This window comes from Paramisgurnus dabryanus, chromosome 10 (assembly GCF_030506205.2).
Source record: "Paramisgurnus dabryanus chromosome 10, PD_genome_1.1, whole genome shotgun sequence".
Lineage (NCBI taxonomy): Eukaryota > Metazoa > Chordata > Actinopteri > Cypriniformes > Cobitidae > Paramisgurnus > Paramisgurnus dabryanus.
This window is the reverse complement of record NC_133346.1, coordinates 7,865,093-7,892,707: the sequence shown is the minus strand read 5'-3', so window position 1 is coordinate 7,892,707 and position 27,615 is coordinate 7,865,093. Positions and strand designations below refer to the sequence as shown.

At 39.5% G+C, this 27,615-nt stretch overlaps 1 protein-coding gene across 2 annotated transcripts; it reads right to left on the bottom strand.

The window, feature by feature from the left end:
• Positions 1-204: 204 nt before the first annotated feature.
• Positions 205-25,815, bottom strand: nipblb (NIPBL cohesin loading factor b). 2 transcript variants are annotated; one of them, XM_065260565.1, is made up of 47 exons: positions 25,536-25,815; positions 21,426-21,559; positions 20,962-21,127; positions 20,696-20,826; positions 20,318-20,426; positions 20,037-20,185; positions 19,665-19,813; positions 19,475-19,556; positions 18,678-19,217; positions 16,153-18,378; positions 15,898-16,020; positions 15,211-15,399; positions 14,694-14,765; positions 14,533-14,622; positions 14,280-14,380; positions 12,967-13,053; positions 12,652-12,883; positions 12,393-12,544; positions 12,206-12,286; positions 12,025-12,125; positions 11,816-11,945; positions 10,125-10,207; positions 9,636-9,768; positions 9,401-9,544; positions 9,238-9,324; positions 8,752-8,966; positions 7,911-8,013; positions 7,732-7,830; positions 7,510-7,656; positions 7,271-7,405; positions 7,072-7,170; positions 6,921-6,974; positions 6,631-6,739; positions 6,410-6,546; positions 5,715-5,855; positions 5,535-5,628; positions 5,288-5,442; positions 4,963-5,053; positions 4,709-4,882; positions 4,144-4,334; positions 3,960-4,067; positions 3,678-3,878; positions 3,356-3,502; positions 1,921-2,291; positions 1,662-1,836; positions 1,366-1,542; positions 205-1,281 (listed from the first exon to the last, which is right to left on the bottom strand). In XM_065260565.1, the coding sequence occupies exons 2-47, from the start codon at positions 21,487-21,489 to the stop codon at positions 919-921; spliced, it is 8,907 nt and encodes a 2,968-aa protein (XP_065116637.1). In that variant the 5' UTR covers positions 21,490-21,559; positions 25,536-25,815; the 3' UTR covers positions 205-918. The 2 variants fall into 2 exon arrangements, with proteins under 2 accessions (XP_065116637.1, XP_065116638.1); XM_065260566.1 differs by having other exon boundaries at positions 20,726-20,826.
• Between the last annotated feature and the right edge of the window lie 1,800 nt (positions 25,816-27,615).

The window sequence follows — 27,615 nt, the reverse complement described above, 5'->3', positions numbered from 1 at the left end:
ATGCGTTTTCCCACGCAGTTTCCGCCTACAATTTACGTCATCCTAAAGACCTCGATTAGCTGGTTAGGTGTGTTTTATACTAGGCATCACAAAACTGTATTCAGTATGAAGTCACAAAAGCATGCGCACACTGTCAGTGGAATTAAATCTTTTTATAGCAATTACGCAGATGTAGAAATGAAAGTCAAACGCAAACAAGACAAGTAACAAAGAGAAGTAAAAAAATTTATTGCAGTACTTGCTCCTCCACACATGCTTGGGGTCTCTTATCCCGCTGTGGGGTTTACAGACCCAAAACCTGACCAAATACATCAAAAATCTACATTTACAAAAAACCCTCCCATCAATGTAGGCAACAGATACCGCATGCTCTGCTTTCAACTGAATAAATTATGTCCAAGAGACTCCATTATACAGCACAGAAACCAGAATAAAACAAAGCAGAGGTGATGTTTAAAAGTTTATTTCCCTGGAAATTGAGCTAAACTAAAGAAATCCATCCGGTTAAACTCCAAGGTCACTTTATTAAGAACATCAACAGACTAATTTCCAACATTCACTGTAAGTTTATTTCTTTAAACAGTTTTTTTTTTGTCAGAGATATAAACATTTTTCGTTTCTGTTTTTTTGTTAAACTATAATACAGTGGGGGAAAAATTCAAACAACCGAGTTGCTGCACAACAGCGACGAAGCTCCCATATGATTCGTTCTGTTCCGTTTAACTTAAAAGATCTTTCACATCTACAGTTCAGAGCTAAAATCGTCCCAATTTGGCCAGTTCCACATTGGGTCTTAAAATGGGTGCGTCTGCGATACTCTTTTCTTTTACATGTAGTTTACAAAATGCTAAATCCTGATAAAGTTTGGCTGCCGAGAGTCTGTCGGATGTAACAGTTCCAGAGTTATCACAGATTTAATTAGCTGGAAGATCCTTCCTTGGCCGCGTACAGTGAACGTAAAGTCTGCGCCACTTTGTTGGTCAGTTTGTGTGAGCTCGTCAAGACGATTTTCTTGTAAATAATGTCCGACTCCTTTATAGTGTCCACCCAAGGCACCGATTTTCGTCCGACGCGTTTTTTGGCTTCCGCCCAGGTGCCAGAGTAGGAGCCGGCCATCCAGCGAACACTATAGCCTGTGCTCGTCTTCTGAATGACACGCGCTATCTGCGGCCGATCCTTGTGTTTGGGACAGAAGATAGCGATGACATCCTTGGCTTCTACAGTTTTGTTCATTTGACCCGACGCTTCGGAATCTCCACCCTTCTTGGATCGCCGTGATGACTAGAAGAGAAAAGCGAAGGGACAGATATGAAACAAACACGTCGTAAAACGTTTTTCGAACACTAGGATGTGGGTTGTTCTTACCCCTGGGGTCTTTTCGTCAGCATCACTGTCGTCGTCATACGAATCGGCAGTGTGATTCTTGGGGCTGGTGGCTCCTAGCAGAGCGGTGATGGCTTTATTTCTTGCGTTGGTGCTGGCTGAAGCTTCACCCTCTTCTTCTTCTTCTTCTGGATCCAGGTGCTCCATCAGTACCTTAAACTACAAAGTGGACCAAAGTCAGAACATCTGGACCGCTCAAACATAGGGCTTACATTAAACAGGATGATTTTTTGTTATTTCCGCGTACATCTCAAATCAAAAGAGGTAAGAATATTTACATCTAAATACTGTCTGACGATTCTCCTCTTCACATCATGCGTAAGATCTGCATTAGACAAGCTGTTGGTCAGGTAGTCCAGCGTCTGCTGTGGGTTGAAATGCACTTTGGCCTTCCTGTTTACTGCCTTATCGTAAATCTTTGCAGATTCTGTAGGCGAGTACTTCTGAATTTTACTGCGAAAGAAAACACAAATGTTACAGACATTCAATCTGTAAATCTTGTTCCATAAACAATCTGCATCGACAATCAAAACGAACCTATCAGAGAAGCCGTAGAGGTTCTTAAGGTGCTGCTTGAGCATGAGCAGAAGCAGGATACCCTGAGATGCGTTTGCGAAATCCAGCAGGGGATCCGGGTTGTCAGGGAGACGCTCCATCACTTTGTCAGCATCCTCTGTGTCGAGGTCTGAATCAGAGTCCGAGCCCACAGCTCGCCTGGGTTTCTTGGGGCGACGGATGACATCATCTTCATCGCTGCTGCTGCTGCTGCTGCTATCGCTGCTGCTTCCCCTGCTGCTTTCATCCTCGTCTTCATCTTCTTCAGAGCCACATTTTTTCCCTCTCTTCTTCTTTTTCTTCTTCTTGTTCTTTTTCTTCTTTTCTTGTGGTTTTGGTTCTTTCAGCAACGACTGAAAGAGAAGAGAATGTTGTTAGGAGATTGTTTCGTGCCCAGCGTGAAATTAAAGAACCGTTTAATTTGTCAATGTTCCGATTTCTCCTTGAGTTTAACAAATATTGATTTGGAAAAGTAGGATAAAAAAGAAAAAAAAGACAGACTTTCACTTTTTGACTTGGTTTCCTCAATCTTAACTCTTGCGCTGCCCGCGTTTAAAAAAAAAAGTTGCCAGCCAGCGCCAGCATTTTTTATGATTTTCACAAAAGTTTAATGCCTTCCAGAAAATGTTGCTCTTAAAATATATATAAGCTTACAATATAACAAATCAAAAGAACAGACCCTCAGCTTTAAAAAAAAAAAAATATTGAGCAAAAAGCTGAGATGATTCAATTTTTGTGAAGGACTTTTGATAAAAATCCGATTCAGAGCTTGCCCTAGGGCGATAAGTTGTGGAAGTACACCTAGCGGTATTGCGGAAAGCCAGAAATACTCGTCATTGGCAGGGACGCGTTTTCTCTTAAAGGTGCAGTGTGTAAATTTTATCACCATCTAGTGGTGAGGTTGCGATTTGCAACCAACGGCTTAGTCCACTGCTCACCCCGCGCTTTTGAAACACATAGAGAAGCTACGATAGCCGCCACCAGACAAACATGTCATCGTCGGAGACAACTTAGTAAAACATTTTTTCCAATTAAGGGCTTCTGTAGAAAAATGGCGGCACAAAATGGCGACTTCCATGTAAGGGGACCCTCGGTGTATGTAGATAAAAAGGTCTCGTTCTAAGGTAATAAACACATAACGGTTCATTATGAAAGGTCTTTATACACTCCTAATAATATAGTTTTGTATATTATTTTGCATTTCTATCAAGAGATCCTTCTAAAAATTACACACTGCGCCTTTAATTGACGAGATAACTCGTCAATGGCGGCGAAAGAGTTAAACATCATAAACTACAATTAAACAAAGCAAAGCAATAGGTTAGGAACAATTTAGGGGGCAAGTAAAAAAGGCAGAATATTATGAGACAACAGAATTAATAGTGAAAGGTATGAAGTGGTACAGTCAGCGTCAAACCTCTTTAAATGACTGCATCAGGTTGCTACCAGACACCGACAGGGTAATGTCTACGTGATGCATGATAAACAGCGGCTCATCCTGACTTTGATAAGGGAAGCAGGCCAGGTTGTCCGCGACAAACAACAGCATGTTCACGTCCGACTTCTGCATGAAAACGAAGGAACAAAACATTATAGGACATCTCTCAAACACTGAAAAAACAAAGATCGATAGATTAAGGGGATTTTTCCATATTTTACAAAACACTAACCACAAGGAAATACTGTACCACTTTTAGTGGCTGAGCTGAGGGTAACAAATAAACAAATGAGCCACTGACCGAACTGTCATCGAACAGGTTGAGCAGCGAGATGAGGAAAGCCCTTCGGTGTTGTCTGTTGCCTCGCACCATGGTGTAAAGATGAGAACACAGGGCCCCGCTCGTCTCATCCTGACGGAAACCTCTGACCACCACGTTTTGGGAACCCACGATGGCCTGTTGTACCTGATAGGACATTTTCAATCCCGCCACGGCCTTCATCTGTTTCAGAAGCACATCATTTCATGTTTAATTTTTCGTTGTCACGCACAGCATGTACATCAGCTGTTCAAATGCACTCACGTGAATAAACCCGCTGTATTTCTTGTCGATCTCCACAAGCTGCTGATCGGCTTTATTCCTCATTGTGGGTTCCGAGTCCGTTCCCATGGCGATAAGGTATGGAACGCACTGGAACGGAGGGATTAAAGGTTATTAAACCAAAGATGCTTTTAGACATGTGATATTTTGGGCAGCGTGTACGCACCTGCACGGGGTGAATGAGACCCTGGTTGAGGGTCAGGGCGATGACGTTTAGGGCGAAGTGTCGTACGCTGGACTGCGTGTGGAAGAAACTCTCCAGCACCTGCTTGAGGTAGAGCTGCATGATTGAACTGCTCATGCCAGATGAGATGTCACCCATCTCCTTTAGGTCTTCTTGCTTGGCCGTCTTTTTCCCTGCAGGAATCAAAACAATGGAATAAGCTACGGCTATTGACCTGAAAATTGGTGATGCTTCGTGGCCTTGATGTTCTTAAATTGAGACCCAGAAATATTCAGACTCTCATCCAACTCACAAACAAAATTTAACAGATATCAATCTTTGCAATTTACATCTTTAAACCCTTGTGGGTGTATAAATGTCTACAAGACAAAAAACATCCAGTTATTTGAATACAGCTTAGAAAGGATTTGTTTCACTGATGCGCCCCCTGGTGGACAAACCTCTATTAACCAGCAACATACAGTATGATAACAGTCTAGCATCTAAACAAGAGACATGAACAGCAGATCATCTGCTGTTGCAAACTTGGACCCAGGTGGACACTTACACTCCCTATCGGCCTCCTGCATGCGCGAGTCCTCTTCCTGCAGGTACGTCTGGAGGTTCTTCAGCACCTGGATCTTCAGGTTCACAGATGTCTTCCTGTCAGCCAGAAGACTGTTGTAAAGAGTTTTTATGTCTGGACAAAACATCAGCCCCGGGTGCTGGATGCACAGAAACCCTGGAGAACCAACAGAGGACGGTTTTGATCACCTTTAAGATGACAACAAGAACTTTGGCGATGAAAGAGCAGATATTTACCTAAACCTATGATAGCCTTGGTCTGCACCTCCTCGTCCTCGTTCTTAGTGAAATACAATAGCAGCTCCATCACTTTGTCTTTTATGACCACCTGAGAGAGGAAAAGACCAAATGCCAGACAGATTTGAAGGTCAATCTCATTAAAACATAAAAAACATTTTGCATTGTGACATTTACATGATTGACAAATTACCTTGGATATTTTACTTTTCAGGTTTTTTGTTTCAAAATAATTATGAATTAAATGCACACAAATACAATATTACATTAATACAATATTACCCAAACACAATATTACATTAATAGAAATCATCAAGGTACAAACCTTACTACTGCCTTTAAACTCCTCTTGGTCAAAGTCAAAATGTCTACACAGCGCCCCCACAGTAAACAGTGACCGCAGCAGCGGAGGTTTATTAGATACCAGAACGCCGCTGTTTGGATCTTCCTGATGCTGTAACTTCAGTTTGTTCAGTGCTCCTTCACATTAAAAAAGAACAATTTTATTAGTTGTGAAACACTAAAAAAAATCATTATTAATCGCTATAAAAAAACCATCATCATTTACTTACCATAATACCGATTAAAACAAGCCCAGACGAACTTGAAGTTATGGGTGACCTTGTTGACAACCGCACCGAGACAACTTACACAGTGCTGCACAACCTGTGGAAGAGAAAAACGAACCATGAATCTTCTGGTGTACAGACAAGCAAAACGTCAGAGCCGCCAATTCATTCAATTTAACTGACCGTCATGCCGTATTTGATGATCAGTTTCATCAGATCTTCTTCGATAGTAGTGAGAAAGTTTTCACTCGGATGATCCATCAGAGGAACCACAAGCTCCAGGATTTTAGCCACATTGCAGATCACCATGAAATCACTCTGAGTCTGTGGAGACACAACACAACGTCTTGCCATCACTTAATATGCCCTGATTTCTTTATGAAAGCACAGCTTAACATTTTAGTTTCAGACAAAACTATTGGGCATTTACTATATCATTTGTAAGTTTCTCAAAGACTGTTAAAGTAATATATAATGCCATTTTCATGTTTTAAAAGTGGGCTGAAGTCAGTTTTAGTCTTTTCCCACTTTCATGTTTTCATTTTATTTAAATTAACAAAAAGGTTTTAATCATTTTTATGAATTAAATAAGTAAAACAGATAACAGGGACAGTTTGAGAACTTCCACTCTCTGACTGCTAGGTGGCAGCACAACATCATTTAATTAAGTGGTTCTCAAACTTTTCAGCATGCGCCTCCCTTTGTGTAGAGTGCATCCCCCAAGGACAATTCATGACATAAAACAATCTCAAAATTTGAAATTTGATTACACAAAATCAAAAAAATGTTTTATGCATTTTATAAAATGTCAAAACTTGCCGCCCCCCCCAAGGAAAAAACACTGATTTAATTCAACACGAAGGACCGCTTATACTTACATTACACTTGGTGGTCAGGTAGGGCTGCATAGTCATGGCATGCTTCACCATCAGATGTGGTCGGATCTTACTAAACAGGTACAGTGTGGTGATACACGCCACCAGGCGGTTTGATGTCAACCCCTTATTGTCACCATCTGTGGAGCAACAAGACAGAAAACTCACTATGTGCACATCAGGGGTTAAAAACCAAAAACAATGTTTAAGAGTAAAGTCTGTACCTGCGAGAGATTCCTCGTATTTGAGAATATGCTCCACCAGACCGTCCACCAGCTGACCGCAAGCCTTCTTGGCTGGTTTATAAGAAGCGCTCTCTTCCGACTTCAACAGCTAAACATCAAATCAATTAAGATATAGAGTATGTTTTTATATTTTTTAACTATACTATTACATTTAATTATCATGTAGAGAATATTTAATACATTGATTCTCAAGTTCGACTGAGCTTAAAACGACTGAGTGGTACGACAACCAATCAAAATTGCTGATGAACCATCAATAAGCAACTCACGTTCTGCAACAGCTGCTCGAACCAGTCGTACCCGGTATCCCTGCATGCAGAGACCTGAAAGAAAATGATTCACGTCAGAAGGGGCGTACAGCGATCAGAGACTATATATAGGACATAATGTGTCAGCTGGGTTCTATCGGAAGACTCTTACCACATCTGTGATGTTAAGAATCTTGCGAGTCATCGCCTCTTTATCATGATTCGGTGTGGGAGTGAACCACAGCTTCTGAAACGTCTCGTTCACCAATTTCTGTCGGATAAATCAGATTGGCTATAATAAATACTGGGGGCATTTATAATTCTCTTAGCTTTGAAAGCAAATTAGATTCTCAAAAATATAAATCACAAACCTTGATGCCCTCCTCATCATTAACCCTCCGGATCATCTTGACACACATTTCAGTGACTTTGTTAAAGGTGGGCTGCTCCAGACAGATGTCTCGAAGGATTTTAATAACCCTCTTCCTCACGCTGATGCCCGTGTCCTAAAAGCACATGACAGCAAAGATCAGCCCTCGTCCCATACATTTTCCTAATTTACTAGGTAATATCAAAATGTATATAATCTATTAACTGATGAGGCACGAACCAGTATTCGTTCGATAAGCATGTCATAATACTGTTCGGTTAGCTGCGGTCGACTGAGTACAAACCGACCCAACAGCTCTACAGCAGCTTCTCTCACACTGGTGGAGTTATCCATCAAACGACCGTGAACTCCCCGTTGCATGTCCAACTGCAAACAGACGACCGTTTTAATGAAATCAGAAACGCTTTGGGTTTTTCCAGTGATTTGAGAAACTGTGCTTACCCGTGCTAGAATGCTAGGATCCACTGCTACGACTTCAGAAAGACATTTCATTGCTTTCGTTCTCACTGCGATAGCACTTTCACCGAGGACTCTCAATATCTACAAATAAACACATGGATGTCTGTTATGGTCACTTGCACTGTGATTTTAAATCGGACAGATGCAATGACCTCTCTTACCTGTGTGAGATAAATATCAAAGCTCTGTGCAAAGGGCCTCATGGAGGCCAGATATCGCACGATAAGACACGAGTCCTCATAGTCCACAGTATCTGAGTTTCCTCTGTAAAAACATGGGAGAGTTGCATAAATATCACTAAGCGTAACACTGAGAATGAAAATAAACTGTTGAAAGTTAAATGTCTGGGAAGATTTGATGAAAATGCTAAAATAGTTTGGAAACAGTTTTTTTGAAACATGTTTTTTTCATTGGTAAAAAAACATGAAAGAAGAAATGTTTTGAATGCATCAATGATTTTAACTAATTTCCCACCAGGCGTTTTTTGAAAAGTTGCCTGTCAGCATTTTTAGTGATTTTTAACAAAAGTTTCAAAAAATGCCTTCCAGGAAAATTTTCTTCTAAAAAAATATATAAATATACAAATAAATCAAATAAAAGAACAGACCCTATGCTTTCAAACGAAACGGGAAAAAAAAGTTTCATCCTATCTATATTTTTTTTCCCGCTTATATAAGCTGAAATAATTGCATTTTTGTGAAGGAATTTTGTTAGAGATCAGATTCAGAACGGTTATCAAAACATACACATAGTTTAAAATTAGTAAATAAATTTTTTGCTTGAGTTTTTTATAAATTGGGTAAGTGCGCCAACTAGTGGATAAGCGCGGTATTACAGATTAAGATAAACCTCATTAGGAACACGTTTTTTTCTCTCTTAATTGACGAGATACCTCCTCAATGGCGGGGAAGTAGTTAAACAAATTTTACCCTAAACTTATATATGTAGTATGAAAAAGAAATGAACAATAGACACAAGCTAAAAAAACTAAAAAGATTGTACCTTAGTGTGCTGAACTTTGATGGTGTGGTCTTGACAACAGACCGGAGGAACTTCTTGCGTGCCTCGGCTTTCTGTAAGATCTCACCAGTAGTCTCGATGTCCTTCGCATGGTGCGATCCATCGGGCGAGTCGTCGTCTCGTTGCGATTTCATGGCTTTCTCTGTTTCCATGCTGGTGTCCCTGAACCACTGTGCGATGTAAAACTTGCGTGCAAACTAATAGACAAAGACAACAAATCTCATATACAGATTTCCCCTTTGATCTCTGATCTTTACAATAAATTCAATAAGAGTTGGGAGTATCTACAAAGAGATGTGTGCGGTTAAAGCTGCCATGTTTACGTAAAAAACTTCACTTAACTTTACCCAAAAAGCAACTTAACCAGCCTGTGTTTATACAAAAGACTGATAATCAAGATTGAACAAATCTCCATGGAAAAACTAGGGCATTAACTTCTACAGAGAAGACCACCACCATTGTTCTCACCACAAGAGCTGGATCAGTCTCCATGTTCTCATTCAGGTAACTCAACAGAGCCTTTTGTAGCTGCTGAACCTCATCACTACCAGAATTCTGTAAAGCACAACATGAGGAATTAATATCAGCTTCATGGAGGGATGTTATGCAGATGGGCGGAGTCTAACATCACCTCTTCTAAAATGCGGTTGATGGACCGCTGATCCATTTTGCTGGTCACCGAATCTTTACGAAGACGTGCGGCCACGGTGCCCAGATAATCCAAAGAAGCCACTCTCAAAGCCATCTCTGTTTGTTTATTACTGAACTGGTGAACCTACACATAGAAAACAGAAAAATATGAGCATACGATTGTCAAAACATACGGCCTAAAATAAATATCTATGAATAACAAGCCAAGAACTTACCAAAAGCCTTCCCAGAAGGCTCAGTAGCAGCTCTGCAGCAGGCCAATCAGGTTTATTTACAGTAGACAGAAGATCCTGAACAAAGTTTTCAAACAGCGGCCTGTAGTCATCCTCACCCTGCTTACTGCCGCATCTTTAATAAAATCAGTTAGTTAGGATGGGGAACAAGATTATTTCCACCAAAGCTTCAAGTTCGTTCAAGGAGTGAAGAACAAAGTTGAAAATCATAACACAAATTAAATAAAGCATTAAATGAATGAAAACCAGTACTATAATTAAAAGGCACAGGTGCATTGCTGAGACCTTGTTGACAGAAGGGCATCAGAAAGGAATAAAGCAGGTGTTTTCTGAGATTAATTCTAAACATCTTGACAGATGTGCTTGTTTAAATTTAAATGAGTTTGGGTCATTTTTTGATATAAATAAGACAACAGGCTGGAATGATTTTAGAAATGTTTCCCGTGTTGTGTTTTGAGAACGTGCACTTACTTTTTGAGGAAAACTGAGAGGAAGTTTTGTGCTGTTCTCATTGCCGTCTCATAGGAGTTTGTGATCACTACATCCTGATCAACCTGATATAAAGGAAAACAAAATTAATATTTAATATAAAAAAAACCTTTATGAAGAATTAAAAGTAGGAGGTGCATTAGAGAATAGCACAAAATGTCACTGTTGAGTGTGAAGTTTAATCATATGTGGCCCTGGACCACAAAACCAATCATAAGGGTAAATGTTTGGAAGGTGAGATTTATACATTATCTGAAAGCTGAATAAATAAGCTGTTTGATGTATGGTATGTTAGGTGGAATCTAAGGGTGCCAAAAATAAAAAAACTGAGAAAATCGCCTTTAAAGTCTACTCAGAAAAAAGTTTTGATATATTTACGGTAGGAAACTTACAAAATATCTTCATGAAACATGCTCTTGAAATATTATCCAAATAATTTTTGGTATAAAAGAAAGTAATTTTGACCCATATAATGTACTTTTAGCTTTTGCTGCATATGAAGAGTTTGGCTCCAAAACACGATAAATGCCTTTTTTTTTTTAGCGCCAAAATCAGTGTTATCAGGTCAGTATTAAAAATTAAATTCTTCATTTTACGCAAAATCCAAAATTCGCTGTGTTATTGTGTCACCTTTTCTCCCTTTTTTCCAAAACGCGATAAACACCACTCCTCCTTCTCTGCAGAATGCAATAAATCCGCTCAACCAATCACAGCGCACCATTCCACGCACTGTAAACAACATCTACTTTGTTTTCCGTGATCAACAAACAAACAAAAACAAAATAATAATTGATGGCACTGATAAACCTGTGGTGTTTTTCTATGGTGGAGAAGAAAAGTATGCTATCAAAATGTAATAATTTATGTGAGAGGCACTCGGGGGAAGGAAAAATGTCAGCTGTTGCTTGTTCTCACACAAAACCATCAAGCTTCTGTCATGCTTACACATTGACCCCAGGAGATCTTATGAAAAACTTTCCATTATTTTACGCAAAGTCAACAAAAATCGAGCAGGACCAAAATATTTGACAGCTAAAGTTCAGCGACGACGTCCCAAGGATGACAGCAGCAATGACAGTGTTTTTATATGACAAAGTAAGTGTTTTGATTAGGGATGCTTAACGATTAATCGCGATTAATCTATAGCAGAATAAAAGTTTTTTGTTAACATCATATATGTGTGTAAACTGTGTATAATAAATGTTTATATAAATATGCACACATGCATATATAATTTTAAGAAGAAAAAATATGTATATATTAAGTATTTATATTTTATACATATATATTTATAATATAAATTACATAAATATACAAATGTATATACACATGTAAACATTTCTTAAATGTATACATGCATGTGTGTAGATTTATTTATACACAGTTTAAGTTATACACAGTTCACACACATATATGACATAAACAAAAATTTTATTCTGCTATAGATTAATCGCGATTAATCGTTAAGCATCCCTAGTTTTGATTAATGTTTTTTTTAATCCATGTATAACACTAGCCAACTAAATTAATATAACATGGCAAAGATAAATGCACATTTGGAATTTTAAAGTATTATTCAAATATACCCATGCTACTTATGATTTGTTTTGTGGTCCAGGGTCACACATGAGAACAGAAAAGTTTAATAATTCGAGTAATTCAGCAACCCTTACCTTCCTGTCTCTATCATCATCTGAATCTTTCTCATTAGGCAGATAGACCACACACTGAATGAGCTGCAGAACCAGGGCTGTCACCATCTGAATATACATGGGCTCCCCATCCATATCACTGCTGTTCAGTCTAAACACAACATAACATAACATAAATACTCAGGCCTGGAAGGTCTCTGGTAAATAAAAAATTTGACCAAAGCAGTCACCTGAAGTTTCTTAGGTTTCTCTTGGTAGTAGGCAGTCGGGCGAGAGAGGTAAAGATCTCTTCTAGGATCAGCTGCCTGTGTTTCTCATATCTAGAGAACACCTGGGAACCACAAAGGATAGCAGCGTTAGGCACAATTAACATGGGGTAGAGGAGAGAAAGCTAAAGTGCCTCATACTTACAGCCGTCACCAGCGTAATGGCACAAAGCTGCAGCTCGCTCACGTTCTCTACGAAGAAAGGTGTGATGCCCAGCGATGAGACCTGCGGGGAGAAAATAAAGTGTTGAAATTCAAGTCCAATTTCCTTCTTTTATTCAGTTTTTCTCAAAAATGTAGATGGAAGCAGCAGTCAGGTATCCGGCTCTCACCTGAAGGATGGTCGTGTCCGTCATCAACTGAATTTCCAGCAGTTCAGAAATGTTACTGATGACATCACATACTTTATTGTACAACATGACGGTTACTCTCTGCTTATGCGTTGAGCTTTTTGCTCGCTTGGCTTTCGAGCTTAGCGTTCCACCTGCAGAAGGACAAAAGACAAACATCAGGTGTAAGAATAAAAGAATAAATCAGGTTATATCACACGTTTGCACCTGGTTAAGACACAATGTAAGTTGCAGGACTGACCACCATGAGGGTTCACCCTGTAGACGGGGTCATACTGCGGATAGAGCGTGTTCTGCAGGTGGAACTTTGTGTACTGTAATATCCTCTCGATAACATCCTCGATGTACACGGCTTTCGGCATGCGTGGTGAGGTCATGATGTTAAGAGCCATCAGACAAGAATCAGCAGATTTGGTGACACGTTCCATGATGAGGTCACGCCACAAACGTTCCTCGTCATCCTTGTCGTTGCTCTGAAATCAAACAAAGAGGAAACCTATCAATGAGAGTCGACCGAAGTGACCTAAGTTCATACCAAAACCACAACGATACTCACATGATTCAGGAGAGTGGAGAGCTTTGCACCATCCTGAATGTTTTTCTCCAAAATGCTTTGGACCTTCACTAACTTATCAGACGGAATCTGAGGAGAAAGGCAATGTTATTCAATGTGAATGAAAATTAAGTAAATTAAGTGAACATAATCGATAATACTTCTACATCATTTTATCATAATTTACTAACCCAAATGTATATGACTTTCTTCATTTAGTGAAACACAACAGGTTATTTTATGCTTTTGGAGCTTTGCTATGTTGTGCCACATAAAAGATAACATGACAGCACTTTAAAAAATATTTTTTTATTTGTGTTTGACTGAAGAAAGGACATCATATACATCTGGGATGCCATAATGGTAAACAAATTATGAGATAATTTTTAAGGTTAATTTCAAGATATACTTATAAATTTTTTAAATTAACATTAGTTAATGCCGAATTAACTAACATGAACAAAAAATGAACTAGGGCTGCCTAATGATTAGTCACGACTATTAGTTTGCAGAATAAAAGGTTTTGTTTACATAATTATTATATACAGTACATCCACAAATATTATGTGTATATAAATACAAACACGTGCATGTATAGTTTTAAGGAAAAATATATTGATATAATAAATACTGATATTTAAATATGATATAAATTATATGTAAATATACAAATGTTTATACACATGCAAATACTTCTTAAATATATACATGCACATATGTGCATTTATATGTACATAATTAATTATATACATTACAAACAAAATTAATATGTAAACAAAAACTTTTATTCTGCAAACTTTTAGTCGCGATTAATCGTTAGGCAGCTTTAAAATGAACAACTATTGGTATTGACTAACAAAACCAAAGCCTAAAGAATGCTGTAAAACTTAAGATAATGATCTTAACTTATTATAAAACATTTCCAATAATTTTGTCAGCTTTAGGGAGTACACTATAATACAGATGCCTTTAGTGATAACATACATTGACTCAAAAATTTTTTTATTTCATGGCAAATGTGACTCTGGACCATAAAACCAGGGTAATTTATTGATATATTTACAGTAGACAATTTACAAATATTGGAACATGGAACATGATTTTTATTTAATATCCTAATGTTTTTGGCAATAATTTTGACCCATGCAATGTTTTTTGGCTATTGCTTCAAATATACCCATCCAACTTATTTTCAAGTGGTTTTGTGGCCCATGATCACAATGTTGTATTAATAGAGAAGTTTCAATGAATCTTCATCTGTGAAGTGCTGCTTGACAAAAACCACTCATTCCAGCAAAGAGAAGATGCCACCCCACCTTATGCATGATGCCCATGGCCTTTATTTTAGCAGATTCGCTGCTTAATTCAGAGAGCTGGTGTTTTCCAAGCAGTAGCTCCTGAGGGATCTCATCATCATCTGCAGCCATAAAAAAGCAAACACTGGGTTCATTAAATCGGTTGGTTAAGGTGTTCTCGCACCCAATCTCAGATAATGATAATTGATAAATCTATTTTTCCGGTACAATACAATAAACAAATACACTGTAATCTCTATACTTTTATGTATACCTAATGATGTCAAGTCCACATCTTCCAAGTTTTCAAGCATATTGTCAATACTGGTGGAAAATCTTTTGAATGTGGATGAGTCCATCAATTCTGTGAAGAGAAAGGGGGAGTTATTAAAGTTCTCATTATGTCGTATTGCTCATTATAAACGTCACACGTACCTTCCTGAGTCAGCTTGGGCTCGTACGCTCTTCTTTTTTTCAGCTTTTCTTTTTTCTTCAATCTTCTGGCAACTGGGGTTGAAAGACAGAAAGTCAGACTTATACCAATAAGGCTGCACGATAAATCGCATGCGATATCACGCGCATCTCGTCAGTAATGCCGGTTCCTTGATTAGTATTAAATCACCATCAGCTGCTTTCAGATGGAGCGGCATTAACTACACAGAGCCGTGGTTCTCTGACAAACTTGGCCATATCGCTTACATATCGCAGGCGATACATCCGCGATAATTAATGCGAAATTGCCCCGATTGTCAGGGAACTACGGCTCTGTGTAGTTAATGCTGCTCCATCTGAAAGCAGCTGATGGCAATTTAATATTAATTAAGGAACCGGCATTACTGACGAGATGCGCATGACAATCACATGCGATTTATCGTGCAGCCCTATCTACCAATATCAGGGATGAGACACCTTTCATAAACGCTATCTAACATCTCACAAAAGGGTCACTTACAGTCATTTAGGCTGGGAGGGGGTGAATCCTCATCCGAGCCCGATGAGCTTCGATCTCTATATCGACTGCTTGAACCTCTGCGACTGTCGTGGTGTCCTCCGCTCCGTCTGTGATCTCCAGAACCTCTCCGGTCCCTTTCTTCACATTCCCACGTTCTATCTCTGTCTTTTTTCGAACGCTTTGGGGCCACTGAAATTCACAGAGACCCAAAATCAAACTCTGAAACTAAAAGCTTAGCAAATTATATGCTTTTCACACTTCAAAGGCATAGTCCACGTTTTCTAGACCAAATCATTCAGTTGTTTCTGAACTAGTGCAACTAGTGTCTATTTCAACTTTCACTTGTTTTTGCTTTTTGATGACATTAGTACTACTAGAAGCTGTTTACCAATGTTAAAAATTAAAGAATTAAAGAGCTCCGGTGCAAAAGCCGCTAAATGCCAAATCCGTAAAAAAATTAGATAATGAAATTAACTGAATGCACTCGTCACATATATGTTCATGTAATACTTTTGCTTAAAATCCACTTAATCCCACCCTCAAGCCATAAAGAAATGCTGGTTTGATGGGAGAATCCATTAGGAGTCTGCTAAAAAAAGTTAATTTGCAAGAAAACATGTCAAACACACTTGGGTTTTGCATTGGAGCACCTAAATTTGACCTACAAACATCTACAACATTACTTACCATCGTCAGAGTCACTGTCTTCACTTGAGCAGGCATCTGCATACTTGGGCTTGTCATTTGTGGAGCTGCGTCTGCGTTTATTCACCTTCACCCTTTCACACAGTGGCAGACTAGGGTCCAACTCTGCCAGCACAAAAGGAAGAAGGTCCTTTAACAAGGATTGTTCATGTTCCAAGCAATTTTTTACACAACTAACCAAACACACTTCAGCCATAAAACGGCCATTTTTACATATCAATATGACAAATAACTCACCTGAGAACGATTTGCTGTAAAAAGACTTGCCCTTGCTTGATTTTGAGCTGCGAGAATTTCTGATAATCCTCTGCACCTCATCAATGGAAAGTTTCTTTAGAACCACAACAGGTTTAGCGCCCTTATTTATTTCCTCCATTAGGTTCAGTTTCTCCAGTTTCACACGTGGCTCAGGAAAAAACTGTACAGGACGCTGCAATTCCGTCATGATATTCCCATCTTTGTCTCGTTTTAACTTAGGAATGACAAAGTTCTTTAATGCACCTGATTTACCTCCCAGCAGATAAGTGGGAAATTCTGCAATCTTGGTGTCTGAGGATGGTGGTTTGTGTCCATCAATACGGTTCTTGATGTCTCCGCTGCGTTTCTCATCTTTGTTGTTGGGAGTTTTGACAACTTGTTTCTCGGGTTTCATTTTGGATTCTACTCCTCCACGAGGTTCATGTTTCACTCGAGGACTGTCAGGCCCCAATTGCTGCTCAGGAGACGGCTTGTCCAGGAGCTCTGTAGATTCTGTATGGCGCTTTCTTTCTTTATCTCGCTCCCTGTCTCTTTCCCTGGCTCGATTCCTCTCCTTGTCCGGATTCCTCTCTCGCTCCTTGTCCGGATTCCTCTCTCGCTCCTTGTCCGGATTCCTCTCTCGCTCCTTGTCCGGATTCCTCTCTCGCTCCTTGTCCGGATTCCTCTCCCGCTCCTTGTCCGGATTCCTCTCCCGCTCCTTGTCCGGATTCCTCTCCCGCTCCTTGTCCGGATTCCTCTCCCGCTCCTTGTCCGGATTCCTCTCCCGCTCCTTGTCCGGATTCCTCTCCCGCTCCTTGTCCGGATTCCTCTCCCGCTCCTTGTCCGGATTCCTCTCATGCTCCTTGTCCGGAATCCTCTCCCCACCCTTGTCCCGATTTCTCTCCCGTATTTGGTTCTGATTCCTCTCCCGTTCTTTGTCCCGATTACTATCCCGTTCCTTGTCTTTATCCTTCTCCCGTGCCTTGTCTTTCTCCTTCTCCCGCACTTTTTCTTTCTCTTTCTCCCGCGTCTTGTTTTTCTCCTTCTCCCGCGCCTTGTCTTTATCTTTCTCCTTCTCCTGTTCCTTCTCTTTCTCCTTCTCCTGTTCCTTCTCTTTCTCCTTCTCCTGTTCCTTCTCTTTCTCCTTCTCCTGTTCCTTCTCTTTCTCCTTCTCCTGTTCCTTCTCTTTATCCTTTTCCCGTTCCTTGTCTTTATCCTTCTCCCGTTCCTTGTCTTTATCCTTCTCCCGTTCCTTGTCTTTATCCGTCTCCCGATCCTTGTCTTTATCCGTCTCCCGATCCTTGTCTTTATCCGTCTCGCGATCCTTGTCCCGATTCCTCTCCCGTTCCTTTTCGCGATTCCTCTCCCGTTCCTTGTCACGATTCCTCTCCCGTTGCTTATCTTGACTGTGTTGACGATTCTTCTCCTGTTGTTTATCTTGACTGTGTTCCACTTGATTGGATGATTTGGATGTATCCTGCTGGCGGATTTTGGAGCTTTCTTTGTTCCGATCTCTATGCCGCTCTTCTTTGCTGTCTCGAGTTGACTCCGAACATCCTTCTTGTTTTTGTGACATTTCATGACCTTTACCCTCAGTTCGGATTTTGGAGCTTTCTTTGTTCCGATCTCTATGCCGCTCTTCTTTGCTGTCTCGAGTTGACTCTGAACATTCTTCTTGTTTTTGTGACATTTCATGACCTTTACCCTCAGTTCTTACTTTGTCAGGTTTACAGTCATGTCTGTGCTTGGAAACATCTGATCTCTTTTCCGAACTGGCTTTGTTGGAGATCTCCCGACGGTTGTCGCGTTTGTGTTTCGGAGTCTCCAGCCGCACATCTGAAGCATTTTTCTGTGGCGTTTTCACCTGCTGCTTGATGAACTCGGATCGTCCATCAACCGTTCGCTGCACCTCTCCATCTGACTTTGATTTGAGCCGTAATACTCCGGTGGACTCCGAGCCATCCTCTGGCAGTCGCTGGGCCTCTGTCGCAGGAACAGGACAAGAGTCTAGTGGCCCTTCCACCCTGCCTGCCTGCTGCAAGTCAATACTGACCATCAGGGCAGGCCGGCTGGCTCCATTGCTAGCAGCACAAGCCTCTTGAGGTACCAGTTTGTTTACAGCATTACATCCCCCTCCCACCCCAGGTGTTCCAGAAACGCCCGCAGTGCCCCCAGCTCCTGGTTCCTGGGGGTACGAATCTTGTTTTCTCTTCTTCAGAGGTTTATCTGTAGGGTTTAGAAGACCACAGTTTAGAAAATGTATTCAGATTAATTATTATAAGTTCTGAGAACAAAGTGAGCAGTTCCTTGTCGTGCAAAACTTGCAACTTCAATTCTAGGTGGTTGCCAAGATGTTAATATGAGGTTGTTAGCATTCTAGGTGTGTTAGTCGTGTGGTTTCTGGGTTTTCTTCAAACAGTAATAGTAACAGAACCTTAGCAAGCACTAGATCTCATTTAAAATAAAGCAATTAACATAGGAAAGAAAAGTTTGTACATATGAAGGGCTAAAAAGAAAACACACACCTTTATCTTGAACTTCTTTGGAGCACCGTTCTCGTTCGATAGCAGATTCCCTCTCAATCCTTTCTATCTCAGCCAGAGCATCCAACTCTGCATCATCGTATGGGGTCCCACTAACTAGCCCAGGTTGCTTTGCTGCAAGTGCCCCAGTGTTTTGTAGTACAGGGACCTGCTGGTTAACAGACTGCTCCCCTGGGAGACACTGGGCCGCAGCCAGACGCTCCTGGGGGTTCCGTTGGTACGGTGAAGTACCGCAAGACAGTTCATTTTCAGCTTCTGAGCCACGTTCCACCGCCGGCAACGGCTCTGCAGACTGCTCTGTCTCTGCGTGCTTCACACGAGACAACTTAATCGTTAGCTTGGTTGAGTCTTTAGAGGGGGAGCTGACAATATCATACATGGCACCTTTGCTTCCCTCCTCTTTCAATAGTTTTTTTTGCTTCTTTTTCCGCTCGGGGGAGTCCAAGAGGAGGTCGGGAGCAGCATCTCTTGGGGAGGTGTAGGGCGGAGGAGACTGAAGAATTAGGGGTGGCCGAGATCCGACTAAAATTTAAACAACGAAGGAAAAATTAGACCAACATGATGTGTCAACAATTAGGTGTCCTTATTAAGTATTTGGAAACTAAACTCAAGAATGCACGATCACCTTCACATTACATAACACTGTATCCGTTGTAATAAAAATGTGGCTTTTTTTTTGAAAATTGGATTAAGATTTTGTAGCTACTGCAAAGTTTTGCAATTCAAATGTCCAGTTATTTCTCTAATTCCACTGTTCTAAACATTAAGTTTCAATGCACCTTTCGGGGTTTCTTCACTTCCAGCAGGAGAACAGACTGAGCGAACAGGAAAGGAGGCATTCCTCAAAGCGGGGTCACTCTCCTTTGAAGATAGATAACACGAGTATGAAAACGTGCCATTACTACGGATCAGCACCCGATTAAACAACAAACAGCTATTTTGTCAATACCTCTGTCAGCAAGTACTCACATCATTTCCAAGTCTCTGGACAATGCTGATGTACTCATCATTGGAGCAGTGCCTCGAGTTATGGTTGGAGTTACCGGACACTTGCCCAGAGACTTTGTTATCATGAATGTTTCTCATACCTCCAGGAACCACTGGACTGGATACAGACACTGCAACACAAAAAACAACACTTACTAATAACTTAATCTTGATGAACATAACAATAAGCCAAGTGAGGATGTAACACTTTTTTCACGTTTTTTCACATATCCAGATTACATTAGTTAGCCGACTATTGAGCCTTAAGGCATCTTACATTACACAATCAAAATGGAGACAATTCTCTTGAGGTTTAAAATAGTGTTCGCATCAGAGAGGACAGCACAGACTCACCTTGCTGGATCTGGTGCTGAGAGTAGCTGGGTGGGTGGCTATACTGCAAGTAGCCTCCTGGGCTCTGTGGGGCGTACGGGCTGGGCACTGGACTGTTTTGCTGAGGCATGTACCTGGTACCAGAACCCGTTTGAGGTTGAACGTATCTGCTGTAGAGGAAGAGTAGACTTGGTCAATATACAGACTGAGATACATAATTGTCTTGTAATTCACATAGCTAAAACCCAAGTAAGATCCTTATGCCCTTGGTATCACTAACTAACATGAAACTGGATCAATACCTGGGAGGGCTCGGAGTTATAGTGGTTTGCTGATAGTTTGACACCGGGCTTCCGTGCATTGAATTTTGAGGCATCTTGTAGGGTGGTATCATTGGCTGTTGCATTAAACCTAAAAAACAAAAATAAAATGTTATTAACAAAAATGGGCCATCCTGCTTGACAAGATCAGTAATAAAGTCTACAAATAGCCAATATTTTGTGAGAAACCTTTAAATCTCTGACTAAATTTGTATGCACCGAGTTAAATTTTTTGAATGTGAAAAGTAAAAATAAAGGCATATAATAATGTAAAATACTAAAAATAATTTAAAAAAGTGATCATATCACTGTGAAGATCACTCTGGACTAAACAGTGTTATCCCTATAGTTTCTTCTTACCGCCCTGAACCCCATATCGGGTGGGCGTACTTTTCTCCCTGAAGACATTGGGGTTCCTAGACAGCACCGTCTGTAGCAGTAGAGGCACATCTCCTTCCGGGTCATCGCTGCCCAGGTTGTCTTTCAACTCTCTGGTAAAAGAGAAAATCATACCAAATAATGCACGCATATCAAAATTTTTACTTCGTTTCAAACAGATGCTTTCTTACACAAGAAATGTATAAGTAATGCCAAACTTATTGGAAAATCGAAAGTGGGATACTCACATATGTTCAGTGGACACCTGATTGAGGCTGTGTGCCAGCTGAGAGACGAGAGCATCGTCACGTCGAGACAGCAGACAACTGACCTCCTCGGCGATCCTCCCATTATACAGCAGGCTCTTAGTGGTGGTGGCAGGGAGAGGGGAAGGGAGCGGGAGCTGATTTAACACTGACAAAAAAACAAAAAAAATCTTGAGTTATTCTCATCCAGTCACGACAGCAGATGTGAAACAAAACAGCCCGGTCATTTATTTAGGGGTACCCGTTTCAATACAGCTAAGTGTGAATGTATTCATACATCAACAAATATTTCAGTGTGAATTTTAGGTACATACTACTTATAACAAATAATAATAACCACTTATAACAAACAGCTTAACTGTTTCAATGTGTGCCCTGTTTTTTTTTCAGCATGTGTGCCCTGTTTTTCTTCAATAAAGCTTTTGTTATACAAATTGAGGACTTACGGTCGGTGAGGCTTGCGATCCCAGCGAGAGTGGTGATAGGAACATGAGGCATATCCCCATTCATGCTGAAGAAGGGCAGGGAGCTTGCGTGGATGCACAGGTCGCTGCTCACTTATCCACCTTTACATCTTTTGCTGCAAAAACAAGGACGAGAACACAATGGGGCTGTTTACACTTGGTATTAAGATGTGTTTTCATCGATCGGATCACAAGTGGACGAGAGAGACACATGACGTTTACACCTGGTATTTTAATCCGTCTCTTTTGTCCACTTTCGACCGCTTCTGTCCTGAATACTGTGAGGGGACGGTCCGTGAGACTGTGGGCGAGTCTCTCTGCTGTCATTCAAACGCGAACGGCAGTAATTATGAGTTTATATGGACGTAAACTAATATTATGTCGGAGTCTGCTGCTTGTTTAGCAAGTATACATGCTGCACAGTGTTTTGTACGTTTATATGTTGGAGCGTTCTCTGAATTTCCAGCGCAATTGATGAAATAGGATCGCGCAACTTTCACGCTTTCAAAACGAAACTACGGAGAACACCCGCAGTAGTTTTATCAATGAAAGGCTAAAAATAGCGCTGTTCATCGTATGTTTACCCCAGAAGTCAAAAAAGACGTGAAACTTGTGTTTAATACCTCAGATTAGATAAATGGGCGGAGAGAAGGCGTTCGCGTGTGGCTGTTCGAACACATTTAACCACATTTGCGTTCCGCAACTCCAAAGCGATCTGATCGAAAGTGGTTTCGACTACCTCTGGATGTGGTTGAAAGTGGTCGAAAGTGGACGCGTTCAAAACGTTTTGAACACCGTTTACACCTGGCATTATTGTCATCCACTTGTGATCCGATCGACAAAAACGCATGTTAATGCCAAGTGTAAAAATCCTCTACGACATCATCAGGGTCGGAGATTATAGATACAGTACATGCAATGGATTAATAGCATATCTTTCCTTTTAGAAACATATCGAAATAATAATGAAAAGGTTATATTTTATAACAAATATTCAAAATCTTCTTCAAGACAAGAAGCTATCAAGCTGGAAAGTTAAGCATCCACCATCAAGTAGTTTAACTGATGGTGCTCCTCAAATCTGCAAGGTGCAAACCATTGTTAGTTATCTGAATACACATTGGTCCATGCAAGTATTACTTTGAAGTGTCAAATCAAGAAAACTGGCACAATTAAAGGATCAATCAAGAACTAGTACACATTCACTAATGGATACAACCTAATAACCTAAACTTTCTTATTTCGAAATCAGCGTGTGTCCCTAACAAAGGAAGTCACTTTCCATATATTAAACTCATTAAAAATTCTAGCAAGGCTTTACTTTTTTTGTGATCATAGTGAAAATGAATTCATGTCAATAAAAAACTTTGATGTTAAAGCGTTCTCAACTGCATTATGCACTGAACAAAAGACGGATCAAGCATGGCCAAAACTACACCGGCATCTGTTCATCGAATGGCCTTTATTTTGTCATTGCCCCTCCCCCTTTAATGCTATAACCGCCTCAAGTCCTTTAGAAAGGTTTCCCAGCAGGCATTCTAACACTGAACAGACGGGTCTTCCCCAAACCGTTACAGCACATTTAAAAGAAGCTCAAGTTTGGCAAAAGCATGCACCCATTGCTGCCTGACCCACTCGAAACCTGCGGATGCCTAGAATTATGCAACTGAAAAACATTGCTATTGACCTCTGGCAGATGCTTTTATACAATGTGACTTGACCCTGGGATGGAACAGCTGACCTTTGCACTGCTAACCCAACGCTCTTTACAAGCTACAGGGACACCTAGGAAATGTTTACAAATACAAATAAAGCAATTTTTGACATTTTAAGCACAACTTTACTGATATAACAGGATTGTAAATTGCAGAACAATCCGCTAACTCTACAAGTGGCTCTGGCACATTTAAATGATATATAAACTATTCATTGTATAAATAATACAAACATATTTGCACAAACGTAAACACACAGGTGTAAGAGAAGACACACAGATAAAAATATTAGACTATACAAGCATGTACACCCCAATACAGACCAATATGATTGTATTGACACTCCCAGTTAACCAGATTCTGACCCTTGATAGAAAACATGACACATGCGTCCAACATTTATCATCGGCTGCTTCAATAAAACACCACAGCAATAAAAAAACATCTGTCAGTCTTTTAATAAATGTAAACAATTCTGTTTGCAATCCTTTTTCTGCATAATCAAATATTACAAACCTACAATCTGGTGAAAAAAGGCAACTTTTAGTTTGTAGTGTTTTCATTGTGTATGTTTTAATGCTAAAGCTAACACAGCATCTCATTCATTCATTCATTCGTGTTTACTATCTTCCTTCTAACATAATTTAGCTGTGGAAAAACATCATTTATTTTTTACACAAATTGTGTTTTTATAGGTAAACCTCCTAATTATGTTTTATAATAGATTTTATATGGGGCATCTAAAGGTAACAGCACTTTACCGTTGACTGTTTACTCCGGTTGTTTTTGAAGCATTTTTTCAAAAAAGTTTAAATAGCGTCGAGAATAAAATCATGTCTTTATAGTTTTAACAATAATAAGTTAAACATAACGATTTTCACACAGTTTAAGTCCGAAATGTAACGTAAATCACAAACAACGCCACACAGCATCTAAGCACAAGCAGGCAGCTAACCGCCAGCTAACAGTAATGCTAACTGTGAGGAGAAAGTCAGTTAGTTTTCGCTTTATTGTTTATGACTCTTCATAACTTTTCATTTAAAGACTTTCCTTTCGCATTATGCATCATTTGTATTTACATTACTGGCCCCACGTGTTTTATTATGCTGTCATTGACATGTCTGATATCTCACTAGCATTGTATGCGTGGATAAATTATCCGCTAAATTATTCCTAAATAGGTTATTGTTATTATTTTTAAAGCATGGATAAATAACAGTAAACAAACTACCTGACAGGTTCGCACAGACACGCATGTAAGGTTCTCCTTAATAAACGTAAAGTCAATCATCGCCAGCTGCAGGTACAGCACTTTAAATCTGAATAATTCATTCACATTCCGTTCACATGTCCTACAAACACCGGTGATGAATTTTAGCACAGTAATTCTGTCTAAACACTGCGACTGAGATATATATATATATATATATATATATATATATATATATATATATATATATATATATATATATATATATATATGAAGACTGAGATAGATATATGAATTAATAGATTCAACGATTACACGAAGGTTAGTTTTAATAACATTAATGCATATGCTATTATTCATATTTTTACCCTGACTGATATAATAATTATAATGCTCTAAAATTAAAGTATTGTTAACTCTATCTGCTGTTTATAATGCACCCCATTAATAATACTTCTGACAAATACATTTTGCCTTAATATAAAAGTGTGTTTACTTTGATGCATATATGTTTTAATTAAAAGTGATATTGTTTGTTCTGACAGATCAGTAATGTTTGCTCTAATATAATATATATATATATTGGTATAAGAGTACTGTTTCCTTTGAGATACATTTAATGTAAGTATTAGTAGTATTGTTTACTTTGATATATGTATATTAATTATTTCTCCAAGAGGACAGTTTTGATTACTCTGACAGAAGCTGAATTAAGTATTGCTTCAAAAGGACAGTAGTGTTTATTTTGTAATATGGTGTATTAATTTACTTCAAAAGGACAGTATTGTTTACTCTGATAGATGATGAATATGCTTTGCTCTAACAGGGCAGTATTGTTTACTCTGATCTGGTGGGCTTTAAAACTGCAGGCCTTTATTGCTCCATCACCCGTGTTTTGGTTCAGCTTCACACCTGCATATCCGAATAAGCAAACGAAACGCTCCAGTCCTTTAAAATTGCCCGTCTGGCCTTTTTGCACGCCAAGCATCCGAACCGCGGATTCGCCTGCGGGCCTCACGGCGGATCGGCACCGAGCTAACGCATGCTAACACCGGGCGACTGCTCAATAACACAGATAATCTTTTGTAAAGTCCGATGCACATCACCCAACACCGGGCCACCTTCTTCTACCTCTCGTACCTTGCAAAACTAACCAGTGCGTTTTACCTGAGGCTCTGCTGTTGAAAGGTGAAGGTGGAGGGGTTCGGGCTCGCTGTGTCCCTCTCACAACAATAATCCGGGTCGCACCGCTTCCTCTCACTGCAAACATGAAGACTGACGGGCGGTATGCTTTCCTCTCACAAGCGCTCGCGGAAGATCGCGCTTGAGTCCGGACGACGGTGGAAAGGTTTCGGTACCGAAAAGCTGCTGGGCGATCATAAAAGAATCCACACAAGAGTCTCTCGCAGAACAAAATGCCGACCGGAAGCACTGCTGCAGGAATGACTCCCTCCACAGGCGCCGAACCAACCAGCAGCGACCCGCCGACTTCCGCCGCCTGCTCTCCTCCCCTTCCCTCCTTCTCCCATCCTCCGCTTCCCATCTCTGCTGTACCCTCTCATCACCTCTGCTCTCCTCCATCCATCAACTCCTTCACACTTTTTTCCTTCTCTCTTTCCTCAGATCCCTCTCTCCACCCCTCACCTATATCCTTGAAGTTACAAGTATTTCGATGATTTATTGCCATAGCATGGCTCTTATGCGTAAGCTATCTCAATACAAAACAGTGACTTAAAATATTATTTTGAAGAAGTGACATTAGTGCTGTTATTAAAATATATATTAAATATTTAAATATACTAAATAACAGAAGAGTAAATTAAATCAATAAGAAACAGACAACACAACTTTAACAACAACTGTATTCAGAACATTGGGATTATACAATTATATTAAATACAGCTTAATGTAATAAGACAATGTTTCCCCGACGTAGAAATGACAAGATTCTTTGGTTTTAATATTAAATTAGTTTATTTGTTAATGTTGGTACACACGGATCTTATTAATGGGGCAAGAGCGGCACCTAACGGTAATGCACAAACGTACCACATAAGCTTTTGAGGGTTTTTAGATGATAGATAGATAGATAGATAGATAGATAGATAGATAGATAGATAGATAGATAGATAGATAGATAGATAGATAGATAGATAGATAGATAGATAGATAGATAGATAGATAGATCGATCGATCCACACACTTAATAGTATGTAGTATTAATAACAAAAAGTATGAAATAAAGACATGTGCAAATGGTTCTATTTATAAAATTTTGTGAAAACTGGGGTGAAAGATGCATTTATGGTGCAAAGTGTACATTATGGTTTATAATAGTGAGCAAAGTCTGTATTTTTTGCCCCCAAAGTGGAATAAAAGATCACCACAAACACCATATGGTTACTGTCGCAAAACCATGGTTTAATTATGGTTACTGTAGCAGAACCGTGGTTTATTTATGTTAATTTATGTTTTTTTTTTTACTATGGTTCATTCTCATAAGGACTGTGGTAGTGCTCTTTTGGGCAAAATAATTGTTTAATTACATTGCAAGGAAAATATGCTTCTCTGCTATTTGTATCTTTGGGTACAAATGGCATTTGGTGCAAAGGACAATATTTATGTGGAAGGAAAAAATGTACATTTATTTTAGTATTGTACCTTTACTGAAGATGCACAGATATTTTTAAAGTACCACCACAGTGACAAACTCATTTGTGCCTTATCAAAATGTGCCTTGTTTCATTATGGGTTTCTTCACTTTAAACCAAACCTTTTCCTGTCCTTTACAGCGCATTGCTGATTGCTTTTTGACAGTTTTCACAATAACATATGGCCGTTTGATCTATCATCTATTAGAAAATAGGTCTGAATGTGAGACTTATCACTTTAATATTAATTTAAACTATAGACAATCATTGTCCACAAGATGGAGGCAAATATCCACAATAACAAATATTTAATTGGTTACAAAATTCGTTTTTTTTATTGTGAGGTATCAGCACTTTAGATTCCTTTATATTTGCTTTTTAAACATTAATAAATACATATAGGAATTATGTAATTTGCTACCCAGTTAATTAAATTGTTTAAAGACCAGGTAATCCAGCCTTAAGCTGGTTGGCTGGTTTTAGATGGTCTTTTCAGTCAGGAATAGAGATAATTCTTTATTGACTAAGCTAAATGAAGTGCATTAATAAATTGCACTAATAAACTAAATTAAATTCAAATTCAACATGCATTCAAT

Coding starts and splice junctions, on each gene's coding strand:
- nipblb (XM_065260565.1), bottom strand. CDS start 21,489: ATGAATGGGGATATGCCTCATGTTCCTATCACCACTCTCGCTGGGATC. Junction 16,021..16,152: donor TTACAGCAAATCGTTCTCAG/GTGAGTTATTTG, acceptor TTGTGCTGGCAG/AGTTGGACCCTAGTCTGCCA. Junction 4,335..4,708: donor GCAGGAGGCCGATAGGGAGT/GTAAGTGTCCAC, acceptor TGATTCCTGCAG/GGAAAAAGACGGCCAAGCAA.